This window comes from Cnephaeus nilssonii (assembly GCF_951640355.1).
Source record: "Cnephaeus nilssonii genome assembly, chromosome: 4".
NCBI lineage: Eukaryota > Metazoa > Chordata > Mammalia > Chiroptera > Vespertilionidae > Cnephaeus > Cnephaeus nilssonii.
This window is the reverse complement of record NC_137075.1, coordinates 107,734,558-107,757,398: the sequence shown is the minus strand read 5'-3', so window position 1 is coordinate 107,757,398 and position 22,841 is coordinate 107,734,558. Positions and strand designations below refer to the sequence as shown.

The 22,841-nt window shown below is 48.5% G+C and overlaps 1 protein-coding gene across 1 annotated transcript in view; it reads right to left on the bottom strand.

Moving 5' to 3' along the window:
* Positions 1-22,841, bottom strand: part of RCOR1 (REST corepressor 1) — a 105,376-nt gene that overhangs the window by 43,677 nt on the left and 38,858 nt on the right. Inside the window, 1 exon segment of the mRNA XM_079767885.1 lies at positions 4,510-4,593. Coding sequence (XP_079624011.1) covers positions 4,510-4,593 — 84 coding nt within the window.

Genomic DNA, 22,841 nt, shown 5'->3' with positions numbered 1-22,841 from the left:
GATAAGACATGGTGTGTGATATTAATCAGACTTGGCTGCTTTCGCTCCTGCTTCACCCGACACTGGCCTCTCCTCCTTTTCAGTTTCTCCGTTTTCCATAGGTAGATCTTTAGGTTCCTGGTCAGCCACTTGGGCCTGCTTTTACTTTGCTCCCCTTTCCCTTCCGTATACACTTTTGTCTGCAGATTTATCCTTTCCTGCCACCTTTTTTGGCTTCGTTCCTTTTTTTTTTTTTTTTTTTTGCAGGAGCAGGTTTGGCTAACAGCCTTGCTGACCTCGTCCTAGGCTCCTCCTTCGCTGCCTATAAGGGGAGCTGACCTCCTCTTGGGCACCATGGAGGTGGCAGGCAGCTGGGGGCCTGAGGGCTGAGCCTTTGAGAACCTGGGTTGACTGGCCGCTGCTGCTTCTCCAGCCATCCCAGCTGCCCAAGCTGCTGGGACCCACAATGGGGGGCGGTGGGAAAACCATCTGAAACTGGATTGGGAGCCCACCTGACACGCCCCAATATTCTTAATATTCAGTTCTGGGCACCGTAATTTAAGATGGGAATTGTCGCCCTGGCTGCTTTGCTCAGTGGATAGAGCGTCAGCCTGTGGACTGAAGGGTCTCGGTTTCATTCCAGTCAGGGGCACATGCCCGGTTTAAGGGCTCAATCCCCAGTGGGGGGCATGCAGGAAGCAGCCAATCAATGATTCTCTCTCATCATTGATGTTTCTCCCTCTCCCTTCCTCTCTGAAATCAATAAATATATATATTTTTAAAATGGGCATTGTCACCAAATACAATATATCCAGGAGGGCAACAGAGATAAAAAGAGACCCCAAAATCAACCATCTCATAACCCTTAACTTGCAGCGAGACGGCCAACGAGGTAGGATGACAACATCTCAGAGACGTCAGGGAGCAGGTTAGTGAGCAGAGATCAGGAAAGAGCGCTCAGGCAGCAGCGTTTCAGCTCTCTGGTAGAAAGAACATGTTCAAAATGGAACCGGGTGCTTTTGTAAGTTACTGCAAGTGCTCAAAAAAGAGAGGGAGTACTTTAGGTCTTCCGTGCAGTGAAGACATCAGGAATGCCAACACACTTCCTTCTGCTGTTCTGTTCTCCACTATAAACTCATCAAGCAGCAGTCTGACGGAGGCAAAATCAAGGCACTCTTACAAGCAGATTATATTGATACTAGAGGCCCAGTAAACGAAATTCGTGCACGGGTGGGGTCCCTAGGCCTGACCTGTGATCAGGGCCAATCAGGTTCCCCACCTCCCGCCTCATCCTTCCCTCACCGCCCGTGTGCCACCACTGCGCAGTTCCCCGTCTCCCCCACCCTCCTTCCCTCGCCACCCGCGTCCACCTTCACCCACCCCAGGTTCCCTGTCCCAGCCCGGGGCCCAGCCCCAATTGGGCAATTGGGACTTGTCAGTCGGGGGGAGGGACCAGGAGGTTAGCCACAGGCCCCATCGGCAATCAGGGAGCCTGCAGGTTGGGGGCAGTTCCTGCGTTGAGTGTCTGCCCACTGGTGGTCAGCACGTGTCATAGCAACCAGTCGCCTAGGCTTTTATATGTATAATAGAGGCCAGGTGCACAAAATTCGTGCACAGGGGTGTGTGTGTCCCTCAGCCCAGCCTGCACCCTCTCCAATCTGACATCCCTCTCACAATCCAGGACTGCTGGCTCCCAACCACTTGCCTGCCTGCCTACCTGCCTGAATGCCCCTGTTTCTGCCTGCCAGTCTGATCACCCCCTAACCACTCCCCTGCCAGCCTGATCAACGCCTAACTGCTCCCATGCTGGCCCGATTGCCCCTAATTGCCCTCCCCTGCAGGCCTGGTCGCCCCCAACTGCCCTCCCCTGCAGGCCTGGTTACCCCCAACTCCCCTCCCCTGCCGGCCCGGTCACTCCTAACTGCCCTCCCCTGCCGGCCTGTTTGCCCCCAACTGCCCTCCCCTGTAGGCCTGGGACCCCCCCAACTGTCCTCCCCTGCAGGCCTCATTCCTCCAAACTGCCCTCCCCTGCAGGCCTGGTCCCCCCACAACCGCCCTCCCTTGCAGGCCTGGTCCCTCCCAACTGCCCTCCCCTGCCGGCCATCTTGTGGCAGCCATCTTGTGTGTTGGAGTGATGGTCAATTTGCATATTACCTCTTTATTATATAGGACTAGTGGCCCAATGCATGAAATTCATGCACATTAAAAGGAAATTAATTAGAGGAAATATTTTAATGTTGCTATTTGCCCTTTCTCTATAATAGAAATGTCAGAGATGAAAGAAAATTAGTAAAATGTATATGAAAATCTTCCTCCTGTCAGAATCTTGGGCGCGTCGTGGGACCTAGAGTCAAGTCCCCGCCCACCTGCACCTTGAAATTATGCAAGACCCAGATCCGGCCAGCCCCACCTCCATTGGGCTAGATCCAGACCCGGCTGGCCCCACCCCCATCAAGCCCTGCCAGGCGGGGGGCACAACCTGAGGTCCCCCCACCCAGCACCGGGGCAGGGGGCGCACCTTGAGGTCCCCCGACCTGGCGCTGGGGCGGGGGGGCACAGCATCAGGTTCCCTGGCCCAGTACCATGGTGGGGCGCAGCCTGAGGTCCCCCGGCCCCAGGCCCAGCGCCATGCAGTCTCAGGTCCCTGCTGATTGCTCGTTAAGGCTTGTTACAGGAACTCAGCCTCCACTGTGGGTGCAGCCATCTTGTGTTACAGAAACCCCCCACCTCCGCTGTGGGCGCTGCCATCTTGTTGCGGCATGACGGTCAATTTGCATATTCCCTCTTTATTAGATATAGACTAATAAGCCCAGTGCATGACATTCGTGCGGGGAGGTGGGGGTGGTGGTCCATCAGCCTGGCATGCACCCTCTCGCAATACAGGACCGCTGGCTCCTAACCACTCACCTGCCTGCCTGATCGCCCTTAACCACTCGCCTGCCTGCCTGATAGCCCCTAACTGCTCACCTGCCTGCCTGATCAACCCTAACCACTTGCCTGCCTGCTTGATCGCCCCTAACCACCTCTGCCTTGGCCCCCGCCTCTGCAGCTTCGTCCGGAAGGACGTCCAGAATGATGTCCGGAAGGTCATTTGGCTGCCTGGTCTAATTAGCATATTACACTTTTATTATTATAGATTATTATTGCTAAATTTAGCATTAGTAAGAGCAGTTCAGTTTCCCATGTTCCAGGGAGGGTATTGTACCAAAAAGGTTCCTTCTTGACCAAAACTAAACATGTTTCTTTACCATATGAGCTCTTTGCGTCATAAATGCTAACACGGATGCTGAGTACAAGAGGGGGGTATTTAACATGCAGCATCGTCACACTCCTTGGCAGTAATGTGTTCACACTATTTAATGCTGCAGAACAGAACATGGGAACCCTTGCCAAAGCCTACGAGTCCAGCCTCTGCTCACAACTTAACCGTTTTCTAATGAGCATTCACCACTGATTCCTATTTTACAGAATTGACTATTAGCCTTTTTTATTGGTCAAAGAGCCTTTGGAAAATCCAATGTCATTTCTCCAGAAAATGCATGTGTGCCCAAAAATTTTGCATGTGATTTCCAAGTTCCCAAGTTCCCATTAATTCCATCCAGACCCCCACTAAAAAATTCTCAAAGGAAATTTAGTTTTTCTTTTTTTTTTTAATACATATTTTTATTTCAGAAAGGAAGGGAGAGGGAAAGAGAGATAGAAATATCAATGATGAGAGAGAATCACTGATTGGCTGCCTTCCGCATGCCCCTTACTGGGGATCACGCCCACAACCCAGGCATGTGCCCTGACCGGGAGTAGAACCAAAGACCCTATCCACTGAGCCAAACCAACTAGGGCAGAAATTTAGTTTTTCTTCTCTCTTTTAAGTTATGAAGAAAAAAAACTTTGAAAATGGCAAAGGTCTGGTAATACATCAGATATAAAATTATTTTTGAATGGATCATTTGAGCAAAGGGGACAGAAAATCTGAAAAAGCAAACTCTGAAAATACAACCATTAATATTACTAATAGCTTTAGGTCCCCTACCTGCCCCCCTCCCCATACAAATCCAAAGTAGCCCAGAATATTCATCCTAATAAGATTTTAAACACATGAAACAGCCAATTCCAACGTTTTACTTGTAGCTAGGCTTAAGTCTTGTATTACGATGCCCATTCCAAAATCACACATTTGACCTTTGTAATCTTTCAAATTAGAAATCTGTTCAACTCTTCATCTTTACAACCCTATACATTCCGGGCTGATGGAGTTATACACTGCATTATAATGTTCCTTCCCCTCTAGGCCTTTCCTCTTAGTTACTTCAGTATTAGCTGTGCATTTTGAAAAAAGCAAATTGTGAAACCACAGGTTAGAAATCTTTCAATCATCATGACAGGCTACAGTAAAGAAATATACTTTCAAACTCTTGAAATTATTTTAAAAATGTAAGAAAATTGTCATATGTAGGGACTTGCAGCTACAAAACTTATTTAAAACTTTGCATTAAGTAAGAAGGTGAAAAATAAAAGTGCTTTAAAACTTACGTTTTGCTTCTGATAGATTCTGATTAGGTGACCAGACCAGCATCCCAAGATTGTCTCGTTCTTGACTGCGTCTTGCTAATTTGGCTTGGTAGAAATAAAGAGAATGCTTGTTGTAATTTAACAGACATGTGAAGCAATGATCAACAACATGACTCTGATCTTTAACCTCAGAACCTGATGCCATCACCCACCCTGGACTGAAATCCACCCAATAGAGCCTGCACACTCGCCACCACCACAGGGTAATAGGGGCGAGGAGCAGGCTCTGAAGTCCCCGGAAACATTTCTAAATTTTTTCCTACGTTATTTCTTATTTAACAAGCAGGTGTAATTATTATCTTCATACTAAACAGGTCACTCTCCGACATCCCCTGAGGGGTCCCGGATTGCGAGAGGGTGCAGGCCAGGTCAAGGGACCCCACCGGTGGATGATTGGTGCCAGGGAGGGAGTGCGGGAAGGCTCCAGGGCAAGTCCGGCCCCTTCTTGCCCAGTCCCGATCAGCCGGACCCCAGCAGCAAGCTAACCTACCGGTCGGAGGGTCTGCCCCCTGGTGGTCAGTGCTCGTCATAGCGAGTGGTTGAGCGGTCTTAGCATATCATTATCATATTACACTTTGATTGATTGAACAGTTGACCAGTCACCGGATGACAGGACACTTAGCATATTAGGCTTTTATTACACTAGAGGCCCAGTGCACAAAATTCGTGCACGGGGGCGGGGGGGGAATGTCCCTCAGCCCAGCCTGCACCCTCTCCAATCTGGGACCCCTTGAGGGATGTCCGACTGCCCATTTAGGCCTGATCCTAAACGGGCAGTCGGACATCTCTCTCACAATCCAGGACTGCTGGCTCCCAACTGCTCACTTGCCTGCCTTCCTGATTGCCCCTAACCACGTCTGCCTACCAGCCTGATCACCCCCTAACCACTTCCCTGCCAGCCTGATTGATGCCTAACTGCTCCCCTGCCAGCCTGTTTGCCCCTAACTGCCCTCCCCTGCAGGCCTGGTCACCCCTAATTGCCCTCCCCTGCAGGCCTGGTCCCACCCCAACTGCTCTCCCCTGTAGGCCTGGGTCCCCCCGCAACTGCCCTTCCCTGCAGGCCTGGTCACCCCCAACTTCCCTCCTCTGCTGGCCTGGTTACCCCTAATTGCCCTCCCCTGCAGGCCTGGTCCCTCCCAAATGCCCTCCCTTGCAGGCCTGGTCCCTCTCAACTGCCCTCCCCTGCTGGCCTGATCCCTCCCAACTGCCCTCCCCTGCTGGCCATCTTGTGGCGGCCATCTTGTGTCCACATGGGGGCAGCCATCTTTGACCACATGGGGGCAGCCATCTTGTGTGTTGGAGTGATGGTAAATTTGCATATTACTCTTTTATTAGATAGGATAGAGGCCTGGTGCACGGGTGGGGGCCGGCTGGTTTGCCCTGAAGGTTGTCCCGGATCAGGGTGGGGGTTCCCTTGGGCTGTGGGGAGGCCTGAGCGAGGGGCCTGTGGTGGTTTGCAGGCCGGCCACGCCCCCAAGCAACCCAAGCAGAGGCCCTGGTATCTGGGATTTATTTATCTTCTATAATTGAAACTTTGTAGCCTTCAGCAGAGGCCAGGGCAGGCCAAGAACTTGGCTTCCTCCAATACTGGGGAAACATAAGCCTCCTGTTCGCTCCTTGGCCACAGCCATCTTGGTTGGGTTAATTTGCATATTCGCTCCTGATTGGCTGGTGGGTGTGGCTTGTGGGTGTAGCGGAGATACAGTCGGTTTGCATATTACTCTTTTATTAGATAGGATAACTTATTAAAAAGATTTAATTTGAAAGGAAACTTCTGAAGTGCACTCAAATTCTTAAAAATCTGTGATACAAAACAATAGGCCCACAGATGTACACATAAATTTTGCCATTTGTAACAACAGAAATGGACTGGGGGGGCGGGGTTTGCTAAGTGAAATAAGTCAGACAAAGATAAATACCATATGATCTTGCTAATATGTGGAATCTAAAAAAGAAAATAAAGAAACAAACTCATAGATACAGAGACTATTTTGATGGTTGCAACATGGAAGGGGGTTTGGGAATATGGAAACTGGGAAGAGATTAAGAAGTACAAATTGCCAGTTATAAAAACAGTCACAGGGATGTAAAGTACAGCATAGGGAATATAGTCAATAATATTAAAATAACTACTAAAGGCCCGGTGCACGAAATTCATGCATGGGTGGGGGGGGGGTGTCCCTCAGCTCAGCCTGCACCCTGTCCAATTTGATATCCCTCTCACAATCCAGGACTGCTGGCTCCCAACCACTCGCCTGCCTGATTGCCCCTAACCACTTCTACCTGCCAGCCTGATCACCCTCTAACCACTCCTCTGCCAGCCTAATTGACGCCTACCTGTCCCCCCCCCCCCCAGGCCTGGTCACCCCCAACTGCCCTCCCCTACTGGCCCAGTCACTCCTAACTGCCCTCCTCTGCCAGCCCGGCCACCCCTGACTGCCCTCCCCTGCAGTCCTGGTCCCCCAACTGTCCTCCCCTGCAAGCCTGGTCCCCCGCCAACTGCCCTCCCTTGCAGGCCTGGTCCCTCCCAACTGCCCTCCCCTGCTGGCCTGATCGCCCACAACTTCCCTCCCCTGCCGGCCATCTTGTGGAGGCCATCTTGTGTCCACATGGGGGTGGCCATCTTGTATGTTGGAGTGATGGTCAATTTGCATATTACCTCTTTATTATATAGGATGGTGCCAGGTGGGTTACTAGACTTATTGGAGTGATCACTTTGTAAATTATATAAATGTTGTACATACACCTGAAAGTAATATAATAGTGTACGTCAATTGTAGTTGAAAATTATTTAAAGTTTTCATTTGGATTGCAAATTAAAATGAAGGCTGACACCAAGGTGTAGCGATCATGTGGGGGAACTGGAACTCTCACGCACTGCTGGTGGGAATGTAACATGATACTATCACTTGGGGGGAAAGTCTGGCAATTTCCTAAAATGTGGTATATCCATTCAATGGAATAAAACTCAGCAAAAAAAGGGAATGAACTATTGAAGCACATAACATGAATGATCCTCAAAACAATTACTCTGAGTGAATGAGTTGCAAATACAGCAAGGGGGATGCTAGAGAAAGTTCTGTGGTGCTCCAGAGAAATGAGGTAACAGTACGACATCATAGTTTTCAATAGAATTAGAAACGTGGGTGTGTGCACATGTCTGCGTGCACACACTCGTTTACTTCCCAGTTCTGCCCACTGAGAGGGTCCTGATGCAATGACAATCCAGCAACAACTGAGCACCTCGTGCTCCCAGATCTGGGTTCACAGGAAAAGAAACAGGCCTCCGTGGAGAAATGGCTGCCTGCAGGGCTGGGAGAGGAAATGGAGAAGAGGGCCCCAGCCCTGGCCCGTGTGGCTCAGCTGGTTGGAGCATTGTCGATTCCCGGTCAGTGTATATACCCAGGTTGCAGGTTGGATCCCAAGTCAGAGCCCATGCAGGAGGCAACCAATCGCTGTGTCTCTCTCACATCAATGTCTTTCTCTCTCCCTCTCTCACTGTCTCTCAAAATCAATGGAAAAAATATCCTCAGGTGAAGATTAACGAACAAACTCTAACCAGTTTGGCTCAGTGGACAGAGCGTTGCCTGCGGACTGAAAGGTCCTGGGTTCAATTCTGGTCAAGGACATGTACCTTTGGTTACGGACTCGATCCCCAGTGGAGAGCATGCAAGAGGCAGCTGGTCGATGTTTCTCTCTCATCGATGTTTCTAACTCTCTATCCCTCTCCCTTCCTCTCTTAAAAATCAATTAAAAAAAAAAAAAAATATATATATATATATATATATATATATATATATATATTTTTTTTTTTTTTTTAAGTGCCTTTAGAGTAAAGGTTGGTATAAATTTTTAAAGCCTGAGAGAAAAATATCACCTCCAAATAAATGACAAACCAACAGCAATAGAAGCCAGAGATAGTGGAATACTATCTTTAATGTACCGAGAGGAAATCTTAGAATGTATCCTGCAAAACTCTCAGAAACATGGGCAAAATGGGAACATTTTCACATAAACACTTATGGAGACTTGAAGTATACTAAAGAATATGCTCAGGAAAAACATCCTGAAAGGAAGGCTGATATTCAAAATGAAAAAGAAAAGTAACTAAACAAGATTTTGTAAGCACTACCTATAAAAAAAATAAAATCATGTCCAGCCCGGCCAGTGTGGCTCAGTGGTTGAGTGTCGACCTATGAACCAGGCGGTCACAATTTGAATCCCAGGCAGGGCATCTGCCCAGGTTGCTCAATCCTCAGTGTGGGGCATGCAGGAGGCAGCCAATCAATAATTCTCTCTCATCATTGATATTTCTATCTCTCCCTTTTCCTCCCTCCCTGAAATCAATAACAATACTTTTTTTAAAAAACATGTCCAATTTAAGGAGTTTTTAAAAAGAACAGAACTAAAATTCTGGACAGAAACTAACAACATGTAGCTCTGGGTAGTAGGATCATAGCTCAACTGTTCTAAAGCTGAAAGATTAGCTTTAGGTGTTAGATTGAGTGGGTGGGGCGAGGCGACCCGACAAACACAGTGAGGACAGTCCACAACGACAGGGACTGGTCACGTCATTCGCATGTGCCGCTGGGGTGTGATAAGAATGGCATCGCTTCACCTCTGGGGTCTTCCTCCCAAACGCTCAGTCTAATAAACAGAAAAACATCAGAAGGTCCCAAGTGAAGAACATTTTACAAAAATCCTGACTCATACTCCTCAAAACCACTAGAGTCACCAAAAACAAGGAAGTTGTAAGAAACTGTCACAGGCAAGAGGTGCCTGATGAGACATGACAACCACATGTAATGTGTATCGTGGATGGGATCCTGGGACAGAAAAAGGACATGAAGTAAAAACTAAGGAAATCTGAATAAAGTATGATTTCAGGTAATAACACTGACCAATATTGGTTCATCAACTGTAACAAATGTACCATACTAATGTCAGACATTAATAATAGGGGCAACATGGTGTGGGGTTATGGGAATTCTCTGTACTATCTTTGTAACTTCTGTAAGTCTAAAATTATCCTATATAATAAAGGCCTAATATGCAAATTGTCCCCTGGACTGGAAGTTTGACCACTTGCTATGACGTGCACTGACCACCAGGGGGCGGGGTGGAACATGGCGGACGTCAGCAACGCGGCGCTGGCAGCCGGCAGTGGAGGCACTGCTGGCCCCGATGGGCCCTGAAAAGAGCGGGACCATGACGGGATGGTGGAGCAGGTGAGCGGGCGGCGCCATGCCAAGGCAGATGCGAGCGGGGCCTGATCACCCCGCCAATCGCCCCACAGACCGCAACCAGGAACGGCAGTGCAGGACAGGGGGGGCAGGGCTACCGCCCAGCTCCCAGGCACTGAGGGAGCAGGGCGGGAGCCCAATTGCCCCTCAGACGGCAACCAGCATCCATTACAGAGAAAGGGCAAATAGCAATATTCGTGCATTAGGGCCCAGTGCACGAATTCGTGCACCTTGAAAGGAACTGTGGGCCATGAGGCTGTGGTGGGCACAGGGGCAGGTCTTGGCCCATCCTCCACGCCCCGCCCGGCACCTCCTGCCGCGGCCCTGGGTCCCGTCTACCAGTAGCCCTGCTCCTGCTACTGCTGCTCCCATGCGCTGACGGCACCGGCCCTGCTCGCACCCGCTGACGGCATGGTGCAATTGGGGCCAGTGTCAGCAGGGGGTGCAAGCGGGGCCGGCGTCGTCAGCAGGTGCGAGTGGCTGATTGCCCCTTAGGAGCAGGGGGAGGTGGAGAAGCCCTCAGGGGGCGATTTGGGCCGGCAGCCGCCACTCGCACTCGCTGATGGTGCCGAGTAATTGGGACTGGCCAGGCGCCAGCAGCGGGTGCAAGCAGCAGTTCCAGTGCTGGCTGTGGGTACGAGCTGGGCCAGTGCCAGCAGTGGGTGTGAGCGGGGCCATTGCCGGCAGCGGGTGCAAGAGGCGGATGCCTGCCCCGATCGTCCCTCAGGAGCAGGGGGAGGTGGAGAAGCCCTAAGGGGCGATTGGGGCCGGCAGCTGCTGCTCAAACCTGCTGACGGCGCCGAGCAATCGGGGACAGTGCTGGGTTCTGGCAGTGGGTGCGAGCGGCAGCTCTGGTGCTGGCAGCGGGTGCAAGCTGGGCCGGCGCCAGCAGCAGGTGCGAGCTTGGTGGGACCGCGATGCACAGAAGCAAAGAATTTTCAGTAACCACCAGAGGTTCGCCCCGATGACAGTGACCGGCGCCCTGCCTTGGTCTGGCGCCCCCTGCTCACCTGCTCCACCATCCCGCTGCGGCCGATGCCCACCATGTTCCGTGCTCTGCTGCCTGCTGCTGACACAAACCATGTTCCACACACACACCCTGGTGGTCAGCACACGTCATAATGACCGGTTGTTCGGTTGTTCTGCCATTCAGTCTATTTGCCATTCAGTTGTTCTGTCATTCAGTCAGAGTTTTATATACTAGTATAGATAGATTTATTCTAATTATTTTCCTTTAAGTGTGCACGAATCCGTGCACCAGGCCACTAGTTCTAAATAAAAAGTTTACCTTGAATCCCAGGCCCTACACAATCTGACCAGGCTACCTGTCTTCCCCAGGTCCCATTCTCAGGATTCACCTATCCCCCACATGGTAATTCCTCTGCTGTGCCTTTTCATTTTCTCACATCTTTCCCCTTACACCTTCTTCTCGCTGCAATATCCCTCCCCATCTTTTTTTGGGGGGATGACTTCTACTAATTTTTCAGGACAGCCCACAGAGCGCCATCGTTGGAAAGTCTGCTCTGACTCTCACAGTCCAGGTTACAATGCTCCCTCCTCAGTACTCCACACCACTGAAGACCGTCCTCTCCCACAGCTTAGACGCATCATTAATGGTTTGCACAGAGACGCCTGCTGTTGCGGAAAGAAGGCCACTGTAAGTAAGACTCAGTACTGTACTGGAGTCCCCCCCGCCATTCACAGGGACTCGTTCCCAGACCCCTAGTGGGTGCCTGAAACGGCACAAGGTACCGAAACCTCTGTATACTGTGTTTTTTCCATACTTACATACCTATGACAAAGTTTAGTTTATAAATTAGGGGCAGTAAGAAATTGACAAGAATAATAATAAAATAGAACAATTGTAGCAATACACTGTCTTAAAAGTTACATGAATGTGTGCCCTGTGCGTGTGCATGTGCATGTGCGTGTGTGTGTGCGTGTGCGTGTCCCTCTCTCTCTGATAATCAATCTGGTCACGGAGAAGGCGTCTAAGTGACTAACCGGTTGGGAGCATATATAGCGTGGGTACGCGGGACATAGGTATGATTCACACCCGGGCAGGACAAAGCAGGACGGAGCAAGATTTCATCACACTACTCAGAATGACAGGCAATTTAAAACGTATTCATTGTTTATTTCTGGTATTTTTTTCATTTAATATTTTTGGACCACAGTGAACCTGTGGATAAGGAGGGATCTACTGTAATTATTATTAGTGGCTTTGGGATCAGTAAGATCTCATTGTAATACACAAAATAACCCTATGAGATAGGATGTTCTACTTGGTTTGAAAGAGGGGTGAAGTGACTTGTGCTAGAGCCCAGCACTGCCTGGGATCTGAGTTCCTCTCTGAGACCACACCCAGGCTGGTCTGAACCCCTCTGCACTCTGTCACTAAGTGACGGTGAACTCAGCTTCATCGACCCCTGCTGGAAAAGGGGGACAACACCTGCCTTCTGCACCCGGCTTCTGTGAGGATCACAAACGGCACATCTTACGTGCCTGGTACATCCTACCTAATAATAGACAAATATGCAAATTGACCGTACCTTCGCTATGCCCATGATTGGCCAGGAGGCGCAGGGGGGCTGGACTCGGGGTGGCCGGGGTAGCTGATTGGGCCGGCGGGATGCTGAGCTGCGTCGCCAGCATGGCATGAGCTCAGCGTCTGCGCCATGGCTGTGCTGCGGCACAGAAGGGGCCTCTGGGGCAGCGAGCTGACGTCCCGCCTCGCGGACCATCAAAAGCGGGAGAGCTGAGTGCCTGTCCGCTCAGGCAGCAGGCCTTTCAGAAGCCACGGCGCCGGAGGCTTCTGAAAGGCCTGGTGCACCAGCGATCGAAAGGAAAGCGTGGGAGCTGGGTGCCTGTCCGCTCAGGCAGCAGGCCTTTCAGAAGCCACGGCGCCGGAGGCTTCTGAAAGGCCTGGTGCACCAGCGATCGAAAGGAAAGTGTGGGAGCTGGGTGCCTGTCCACTCAGGCACCAGGCCTTTCAGAAGCCTCCGGCGCCTGGTGCACCAGCGGACAGGCACCCAGCTCCCCGTGATCAAAAGCGAAAGCGTGTAGGGGATCCTACACATGCATGATTCAATCATGCACTGGGCCTCTAGTACTTAATAACCATAAGTAACGCCAATTATTCTCTTCTGTCTCCCTTGCTAGGCTGAACTTCTTGAGACCTCTGTATCTTCACTGTCGGGCACATTATAGGTGTTTCATAAAAGCTGAATGAATTTGTTTAAAATGTATTTTTATTCATTTTATGAGGGAAAGAGAGATAGAAACATCAATGATGAGAATCATTGTTCGGCTGCCTCCTGCACACTCCACCCTGGGGATCGAGCCCACAAACCGGGCCTGTGCCCTGACCAGGAATTGAGCCGTGACCTCCTGGTTCAGAGGTCGACGCTCAACCACTGAGCCACGCCACCCGGACAAAGCTGAATAAATTAGTATGCACAAAGTAACAAGTCAGGTGCCCAATTGATAGAAAGTTCTAGAAAGGGAGCAGCACACTGTTCTATTCCCTTTCTTTCACTGCAGCTGTCCAGATGGACAAGCGTGAGAACCAACAGGTTGGACGACTCCTGTAGCTCTGCCCTCCAGAGCGCAGCCCTCACCTCACTGCCCGCCCTCTGCCAGCTAGCACCCTGCCCTCAGCAGGCATCGACCACCTGCAGGAGGGAGGCCATTTCAAACACGCGTGCTCACTCTAGTCCACGCGGACAGCCACGGCGAAGCCTCCCTGAGAACGGGTGGCATCCCTGTCCCGTAATCTGAGTCCGGCCAGGGCCTGGTCTGTGTGCCTTTCCTAATTCTGAGAAGAAGTTAGGTGCTAACCCAATGCTGCGAAGTAAGCTCTGTCTACACTACAAACTGGAGCTGTGTGCTCCGTTTCCTTCTAACTCAGAGCATCTTATTTTCTCCCTTCTCCCTACCCACCGGATCCGAATCAGTCTTCTCTAGAGAAAACACTTTCCGCCCACGTTACCAATTTAACCGACTCATCACTGAACACCAATGCGATATCACCACGTGCAACGCTGACACCAAAGCGAAGGGGGACAAGACCCTTCGGAGGCCAACCGGTTTCACAGCGGATGTTTCACACTCTGGACCCTCTATTTTCCTTCACGCTATTGCACCAGGACTGCCCCAAAGCACACTAGGCAGGGGGCAGAGCCCCGCGGGCAGCCCTCCGAGGCCCGGCGGCCCGGGCCCGGCCGTCCCTCCAAAGCCAACATCACCGGAGTGTTTGGTTCCCAGCGCGTATGCTACGTTTACACCATGCTGGAGTCTACTAAGTGTGCAGCAGCATTGTGTCTGAAACATGTGCACACCGGACTGAACCTGACTGCTAGGAAATGCTCAACAACCTCCACGCCTTCAGCCAGGCGTCATCGTGGTGCTGGTGGAGGGTCTTGGCTTCAACGTGTGAAAAGCGCAGTGTCTGGAAGCGCAATAGAGCGAGGTCCGCCTGTGAATAGAGCGAGGTCCGCCTGTGGGGTGTCTCACCAGCGCTCCCTCCGGGAAGAGCCCCTCAGCCCACAGGGTGCAGGCCCGGCCGCTCCGGTAACAGCCCTTTCTCCGCGGCCCGGGAAAGCTCATTACTCAGCAGCTAGCCGAGAACAGCCCTTTAAAACTATCCCCCGTTATTCGAGTTTCCTCGAAGAGGTGCGTTAGGAAAAGAGGACATGGAATTCTTTCCCCGGTTTGGCAGAGCAAGCCGATGGGAAGGGCTGCAGGAAAGCTGGCCGAAAGCTGCCGTGCCGGGGCTGGCTCAGTCCGGGCTCCCGGAAGGCAGGCAGGGCGCACTGTGTCCCAAAGCCAACACTGGGCGCTCTGCAGTCACCCACAAAGCTGTTCACCCCGTGCTGCTGGCATGGCGAGGACGGGGGCCAGGCCCCATGTCCGACAGGAGCCATTCCAGCGCGGGGTGCTGCCCTGGCGGGGGCTCAGCTGATTGGAATGTTGGCCCACAAAGGTTGCAGGTTTGATTCCCAGTCAGGGCACAGACCCAGGCTGTGGGTTCGATCCCTGGTCAGGGAGAGCAAGGGAGGCAATCAATTGGTATTTCTCTCTCATCATTGTTCCTTTCTCTCTCCCCACCTTACGTCTCTAAAAGCAGTAAAAGCATATCCTTGAGTGAAAATTTAAAAAAAAGAAAAGAAAGAAACTACGCACACATCAGAAGCAGCTGTGGAGCCCTTCCAATGACGGGAACAACGTGGGGGTCACATGCAGCCACGTCAGCTCTGACCCTGTGAACCAGTGGCGTCCTCACAGCCCGCTGGGGTCCCAGGTCATGCCTATGGCTTCCCTCACGGAGTCCATCTGTTGTGCATTTGGTCCTCCAGACACATAAGTAAAACAGCAGGTTACAAAGAAGGGCTGGATTACAGAACCGCCCAACGTCACGACTCACGTCCAGTGAAAGTTCTCCCCGTCAATGTAGCCGCCGCTCGCGCCTAAATGCCGGCCAGCCGTCCCTCGGCCACCCCGCCCGCAGGCGCCCCTCCTCCTGAGCGCCCCGGCCGCCCTCGGCTTTCCCGAAGCTTCACACGTGATAAATGATCATGCTGGTGACTGAATTTTTCTGAATGAGAAACTATTTCTTCCCTCTGAAGTCTATGAGGTTAGAGCAGTGATGGCGAACCTATGACATGCGTGTCAGCACTGACACGCGTAGCCATTTCTGATGACACGTGGCCACATGCCGAGGATGAAACATTCGCTGCTCCTGAGGATGAAACATTTGCGAAATAATGTTTTTTCCTCAAAGTGACACACTACCCGAGTTATGCTCAGTTTTTTGGTGAAGTTTGACACACCAAGCTCAAAAGGTTGCCCATCACTGGGTTAGAGGATGCTGGAAGATAAAGCCACTGACATAGTTTGATGAAAGACAAATAAATGAATATTCATTCTTTTGGTGGAATAAAAAATAGCACAAAGGATCAGATTTTTGAAATTATTACTGACTTCCCCATAACTAATCCAGAGGCGTGAGGATTTTATCAGATTCCTACCTCCACAGCGCGCTTTACCAAGTGCGTGTCCCTCTGAGAAAGTTTGGCCCCTCCTGGTCCCACACAGTCTAAAAAAGCCCTACTAGCAGCCTGACATTTCTCACTGTGCCGCCCCCCATGGGCCCAGAGCGATGGAAAGAACTTTGTACCCAAGCTCCAGAGAGCACAGACCGGATCAACAAGGAGACTTTCCATTGTGATTGAAAATGCGAACTAGGGGATTCCTCTCTTCTTCTTTTTAAAATATATTTTATTGATTTTTTACAGAGAGGAAGGGAGAGGGACAGAGAGTTAGAAACATCGATGAGAGAGAAACATCGATCAGCTGCCTCTTGCACACCCCCTACTGGGGATGTGCCTGCAACCAAGGTACATGCCCTTGACCGGAATCGAACCTGGGACCTTTCAGTCCACAGGCCGACGCTCTATCCACTGAGCCACACCGGTTTCGGCGGATTCCTCTCTTCTTGATGTACATGCTCTGCAAACAGTTGAATAACAGACTTTGGGGTGCCACTTTATTCCTGCAGGCAATGGTCTTCCATTGTCCACGCAGCCTGGAGCTGCAGCCGGCACCATTCCATTTCAAACAGCAGCGCCCAGACAAAAATAAACCTTGAGCCCAGAAGAGCACAGCAATATCACATACACAGCTGTATTGGCTGCTTTATTTTAATAACAAATCTGAACCAATTTATAAGACTTTTTTATACAACTCCTATCATATTGAGGAAACAACCACCTTTAATATCATACTTGAGGATGAAAACTCATTAGCACACTGCCCTGATAATACCACACTTCAACAATGGCGGAAAGCCAGCGGCTGTCACCTTCTGACTACCAGTCACCAAAGAGGAGGCACAGCTCTTATTTTCTTAATTTAGAACAGACTGAAAAGCTAACTTTCTCATACAAGATACAAAAAGAAACTTATTTTTGCCCAAAGAGTAACGTATACAAAAGTATCTATGCAAATTTTCATATCTGTTACAAATAACTTACAAATCACAATAAATATCATATTCTACATCAAATTCATAGAGCTATACAACCTATAGATTCAATACAATTCCTATAAAGATACCAATGGCATATTTCACAGAACTAGAAAAAATATTCCAAAAATTTATATGGAACTACAAAACAACCCTGAATAGCCACAGCAAGCTTGAGAAAAGAGAACAAAGTTGGAGGACTCACAGTATCTGATATCAAACTATATTACAGGGCTATAGTAATTAAAACAGCATGGTACTGGCATAAAAACAGACATGCAAATCATAGAAAAGAATAGCGAGCCCAGAAATAAATCCATGCCTTTATGGTCAGTTAATACATTTGACAAAGGAGACAAAAAACATACAATGGGGTAAAGGTAGTCTATTCTAAAAATTATGTTGGGAAAATTGGACAGATACATGCAAAACAATGAAATGAGACTACCTACTTACAACTTACACAAGAATAAACTCAAAATGGATTAAAGACTTAAATGTTAGACTTGAAACCATAAAAACTCTACAAGAAAAATAGGCAGTAAAATCTCAGACATTTCTTGTAGCAATATTTTTTCTCATATAGCGCCTTGGGCAAGGGCAACAAAAGAAAAAATAAACAAATGGGACCACATCAAACTAAAGAGTTTTTGCACAGCAAAGGAAACCATCAACATGAGAAGACAACCCACTGAATAGGAAAACATATTCATCAGTGATACACCTGGTAAGGGGTTAATATCCAAAATTTATAAAGAACTTATAAAACACAACACACACACACAAAAAAAAACAACAACAAACAATCCAATTAAAAAATGGGCCAAGGACATGAACAGACACTTCTCCAAAAAGGACATACAGATGGCTAACAGACATATGAAAACATGCTCAATGTCACTGATCAGAGACATGCACATTAAAACCACAAGGAGATACAGCCTCATGCCTGTGAGAATGGCTGTCATCAATAAATCAACAAACAGCCCTAGCTGGTTTGGCTCAGTGGATAGAGCATCAGCCTGCGGACTGAAGGGTCCCAGGTTCGATTCCAGTCAAGGGCACATGCCCGGGTTGCGGGCTCTGTCCAAGTGGGGGGCGTGCGGGAGGCGGCCGATCGATGATTCTCATCATTGATGTTTCTCTCTCTCTCTTCCTCTCTGAAATTAATAAAAAAAAAAAATTTAAAAATAAAAATAAATCAACAAACAAGTGCTGGTGAGGATGTGGAGAAAAGGGAACCCTCGTGCACTGTTGGTGGGCATGCAGACTGGTGCAGCCACTGTGGACAACAGTACAAAGTTTCCTCAAAAAATTAAAAAAGGAACTGCGTTATGACACAATGATTCCACTTCTGGGAATTTATCCAAAGAAACACAAAACACTAATTTGAAAGAATACATGTGCCCTGGCTGGGAGCTTAGTTGGTTAGAGCTTTGTTCCGATTCCCAAGGTTGTGGATTTGTTCCCCAGTCAGGGCACATACAAGAATCAACCAGTGAATACTTAAGTAAGTGGAGCAGCAAATCGATGTGTCCCTCCCCGCGCCCCCACTTTTTCTCACTTGTCAATAAATAAATTTTTAAAAATAAATAAATAGCCCTGGCTGGTGTGGCTGTCAGCAGGAACATCATCCTGTACACCAAGCATGTCAAACTCAAAGGCTAACATGGCAAAATAAACAAGGTTTAAGTTTACGTGGGCCTCAAAAAAACAAAAGCTTCCAGAGAAACCAAGATGGCGGCATAGGTAAACACCTGAACTTGCTGCCTCGCACAACCACTTCAAAACTACAACTAAAAGACAAAACGGACATCATCCAGAACCACAGGAAGGCTGGCTGAGTGGAAATTCTACAACTAGAAGGGAAGAGAAAAGCACACTGAGACTCAGAGGAGGTGCGGAAGTGAAGTGCGGAGGTACGGAGGCGGGCGCACAAAAAGGGCTGGCTACTGAGGACGAGATTGTCTTTTTCAATCCGGAAGGAGATACAAGCTCCCGACTGCTCTGAACTCCACTTCCGGGTGAGACTCTGGGGACCCAGAATCATACGGGGGAAACTGGACTGTCTGGCATCGGGCCGGAACGCAAGGGTGGCTTTCTCTCAGAGGTGCTTGCAGTAATTACCGCGGGACCCTGAGACCGGGGTCCTCTTAGGGCAGGGCTAACAGTCAGCCATTGCTGTTGGCTCCACCCTGTTGATTCCCTGAGACCCTGCCCCACCCAATTTACAACCCCACCCCAGCTGTGTGCAGAGGCTTTTGTATGTGAATGGCCTGGCCTTTTGCAATCTAAAATTACCTAACCAACTGCAGCTGGGTCAGAGAGCCCCAGAACTTCCAGAAGAAGGCCCAAGGCCCCAGAGCAGCTTGCATTGCTTCACAGCTGGGCCTCATCTGGGCACCTCAAAACCCCAAACAAAAAAGAGGAATCTGCAGATCTCTCTGTAGCTCCTGCTGGGTGGCCTCAGGCAGAGGTTAATTTGCACCTCCTTAGAGATCCAAGAGCCAGTGTACCCAGGGGTCAGAGTGGGACCACCCAGATTACAACTCCTCAGATCCATAAGGGACACACTCAGGGGGCAGACTCAGTGAGCACCAAAGCCCCACTGAAGCAAGTCTTGCCCCATGAGGGTGTCTCCAGCACAATTCTCCAATAGTAGGCACAACTGATCCTCACAGCTAATTGGCCTGGAGGTCAATTCCTCCCAGTGATACCAACAACAATCAAGGCTTAACTACAACAAGACTGTGCACACAGCCCACAAAGGGGTGCACCAAGAGTGTCCACCTCAGGTAACTGGGGAGGCTGAGCCACTGGGCCCTATAGGACACCTAGCACACAAAGCCACTCTATCACCACAGGGAAGCAGCCAAAATGCGGAGACAAAGAAAAAGGTCACAAATGACAGAAATGGAGGAAAGCAAACTACTGGATATAGAGTTCAAAACCACGGTTATAAGGTTACTCAAGAATCTTCTAGAAACCTCCAAGAAATTTAGTGAGATCCTTGAGGATATGAAAAAGGACCAACTAGAAATTAAGCATACACTGACTGAAATAAAGAATAATATAAAGAGATCCAACAGCAGACTAGAGGATCCTAAGAATCAAGTCAAAGATTTGAAATACAAAGAAGCAAAAAACACCCAACCGGAAAAGAAAAAAGAATCCAAAAATATGAAGATAGTGTAAGGAGCCTCTGGGACAACTTCAAGCGTACCAATATCTGAATTATGGGGGTGCCAGAAGAAGAGAGAGAGCAAGATACTGAAAACATATTTGAAGAAATAATGACAGAAAACTTCCCCTACCTGGTGAAAGAAATAGACTTACATGTCCAGGAAGCACAGAGAACCCCAAACAAGAGGAATCCAAAGAGGACCACACCAAGACACATCATAATTAAAATGCCAAGAACAAAATACAAAGAGAGAATATTAAAAGTAGCAAGAGAAAAACAGTTACCTACAAGGGAGTACCCATAGGACTGTCAGCTGATTTCTCAACAGAAGCTATGCAGGCCAGATGGGAGTGGCAAGAAATATTCAAAGTGATGAATAGCAAGAACCTACAACCAAGATTACTCTACCCAGCAAAGCTATCATTCAGAATTGAAGGTCAGATAAAGAGCTTCACAGATAAGAAAAAGCTAAAGAAGTTCATCAACACCAAACCAGTATTATATGAAATGCTGAAAGGTACTCTTCAAGAAGAGGAAGAAGAAAAAGGTAAAGATAAAAATTATGAACAACAAATACATATCTATCAACAAGTGAATCTAAAAATCGAGTGATAAAAAAATCTGATGAACAGAATAAACTGGTGAATATAATAGAATCAGGGGCATAGAAAGGGAGTGGACTGACAATTCTCAGGGGAAAGGGGGTGTGAGGGAAGAGACTGGACAAAAAAATCGTACACCTATGGATGATGCCCGTGGGGGTGGGGGGGTAAGGGCAGAGGGTGGGGTGGGAAGCTATGGGGGGGAAAAAGAGGAACAAGTGTAATAATCTGAACAATAAAAATTTATTTAAAAAAACAAACAAAAGCTTCCATTTTCATAGAAACATTGGTTTATTTCGACAGAGACATACTGAATACAAATGGCTGAAATAAATGAGTAATTGTTAACACAAAATAGAACATTTTAATAAAAATTAATATTTTTTTCTTGAACATTAACTTACCAGACACTGAATAACTGCACAAATTAATAAGTGTAACGCAAATAAACCTATTTTTCTTGTTTTCCGAAAGCGAAATATTCCTGTTGTGCACACCAAACAAGTCAGTACAAGACTAATGACGTGGCAATCCGCTGCTAAAATATTTGCTGCTGGTATTAGTGGAGAGAAATGGTGTGCCTGTGTGTAAGGCGCATAAGGGAAATGACTGCAACATGATTATAGTAATCGGTCATTAGCGAATGTTGTAGTTCGTTATTAATAACTGGAAGCCCAGTGCACAAAATTTGTGCACTGGAGGGGGAGGTTCCCTCAGCCCGGCCTGTGCCCTCTCGCAGTCCAGAAGCCCTTGGGGGTGTCTCGCAGTCCGGGACCCCTCGCTCCTTACCACTGCCTGCTTGCTGCTCCTTACCACTCAGCTCGCTGCTCCTTACCACTCAGCTTGCTGCTCCTTAGTGCTGCCACGGAGGCTGGAGAGGCTCCCGCCACCGCCCCTGCGCTCACCAGCCGTGACCCCAGCTTCTGGCTGAGCGGTGCTCCCCTGTGGGAGCGCACTGACCACCAGGGGGCAGCTCCTGTGTTTAGCGTCTGTCCCCTGGTGGTCAGAATGCATCATAGTGACTGGTCATTCTGGTAGTTAGACCGTATTGGTCGCTTAGGCTTTTATTAAATAGATTAAGTATAACAGGATATTGTAAAAATTAAGTTACAACATTTTTATTAAAACATTTCTCACACACCATTATATTGGCTGGGCCGCAAAAATATTCCTTGTGGGCCACATGTGGCCCGCAGGCCGCGAGTTTGACATGCTTGCTGTACACCAAAAGGTGGTGGGTTTGATCCTTGGTCAGGGCTCATACTCGGGTTGCGTTGTGGGTTCAATCTCCAGATAGGGCAAATACAGGAGGCAACAGATTGATGTTTCTCTCTCATATCAATCTTTTTTTTCTCTCTCTCTCCCCCCCTCTCTCTAACATCAATAAAAATATCTTCGAGTGAGGATTTTAAAAAGAATGGATGAGACTGAAAGTTTTGTTTATACTCCAGATAGGTTTCCAGGGTGATGATAGTCTAATTACATACCAATTATGAAGTTCTTTTCATCTTCAAAGCCATTAACTAATAAATCCTCACAGCACCTCTGTGTTATAGCAATCTTCTTCTGAAGTGAAAACTGCCTCACTAGAAAGGTTAGTGTAAATTAGCTCCAAGTGGAGTAAATCGGTTTTAGATTAGGGTAAAATACTTGAGTTTAAGGCACCTAACAAAAAGTCAATATGCCGTATGCCTTAAGCATGAGTGGATGAAGTCACCTAGGACTTGCGTGAGAACAACCCAGGAGGGAAACCCTACGTGTGGACGCTCGGCGCACACATCAGCATCCATACAGTGATGAGGAACATTTTGTAAAAATAGCTTCAGAACCCTTTCCCACAGGTATGTGTTTGGGTTTACATGGTCAACCTGGTGAAATTATATAAGAGAAAAAACAAGCCTAGAGGAATGTTTTTTAATATCTGAGCAAAGTGAATTCAAATAATGAAAATAACTAATTTTTACTCAAATGAATGGGTTCGCTATGAAACATTACAACTTAAACAAGCTTAATTTTAAAATCTGGTTAGCAGTTTTTTTATCTTTTTTATTTTATATATACTACTAATGAGAGGGAGAAAAGGGACAAGATAAAAGGAAATATTTATTGCTCATCTATTATGTGCCAGGCACTTAGCTTGTAATCATCCTATCCTATAAAATAAAAGCGTAATATGCAAATCAACCGAACAGCAGAATGACTGGTTGCCTTAACACGCACTGACCACCAGGGGGCAG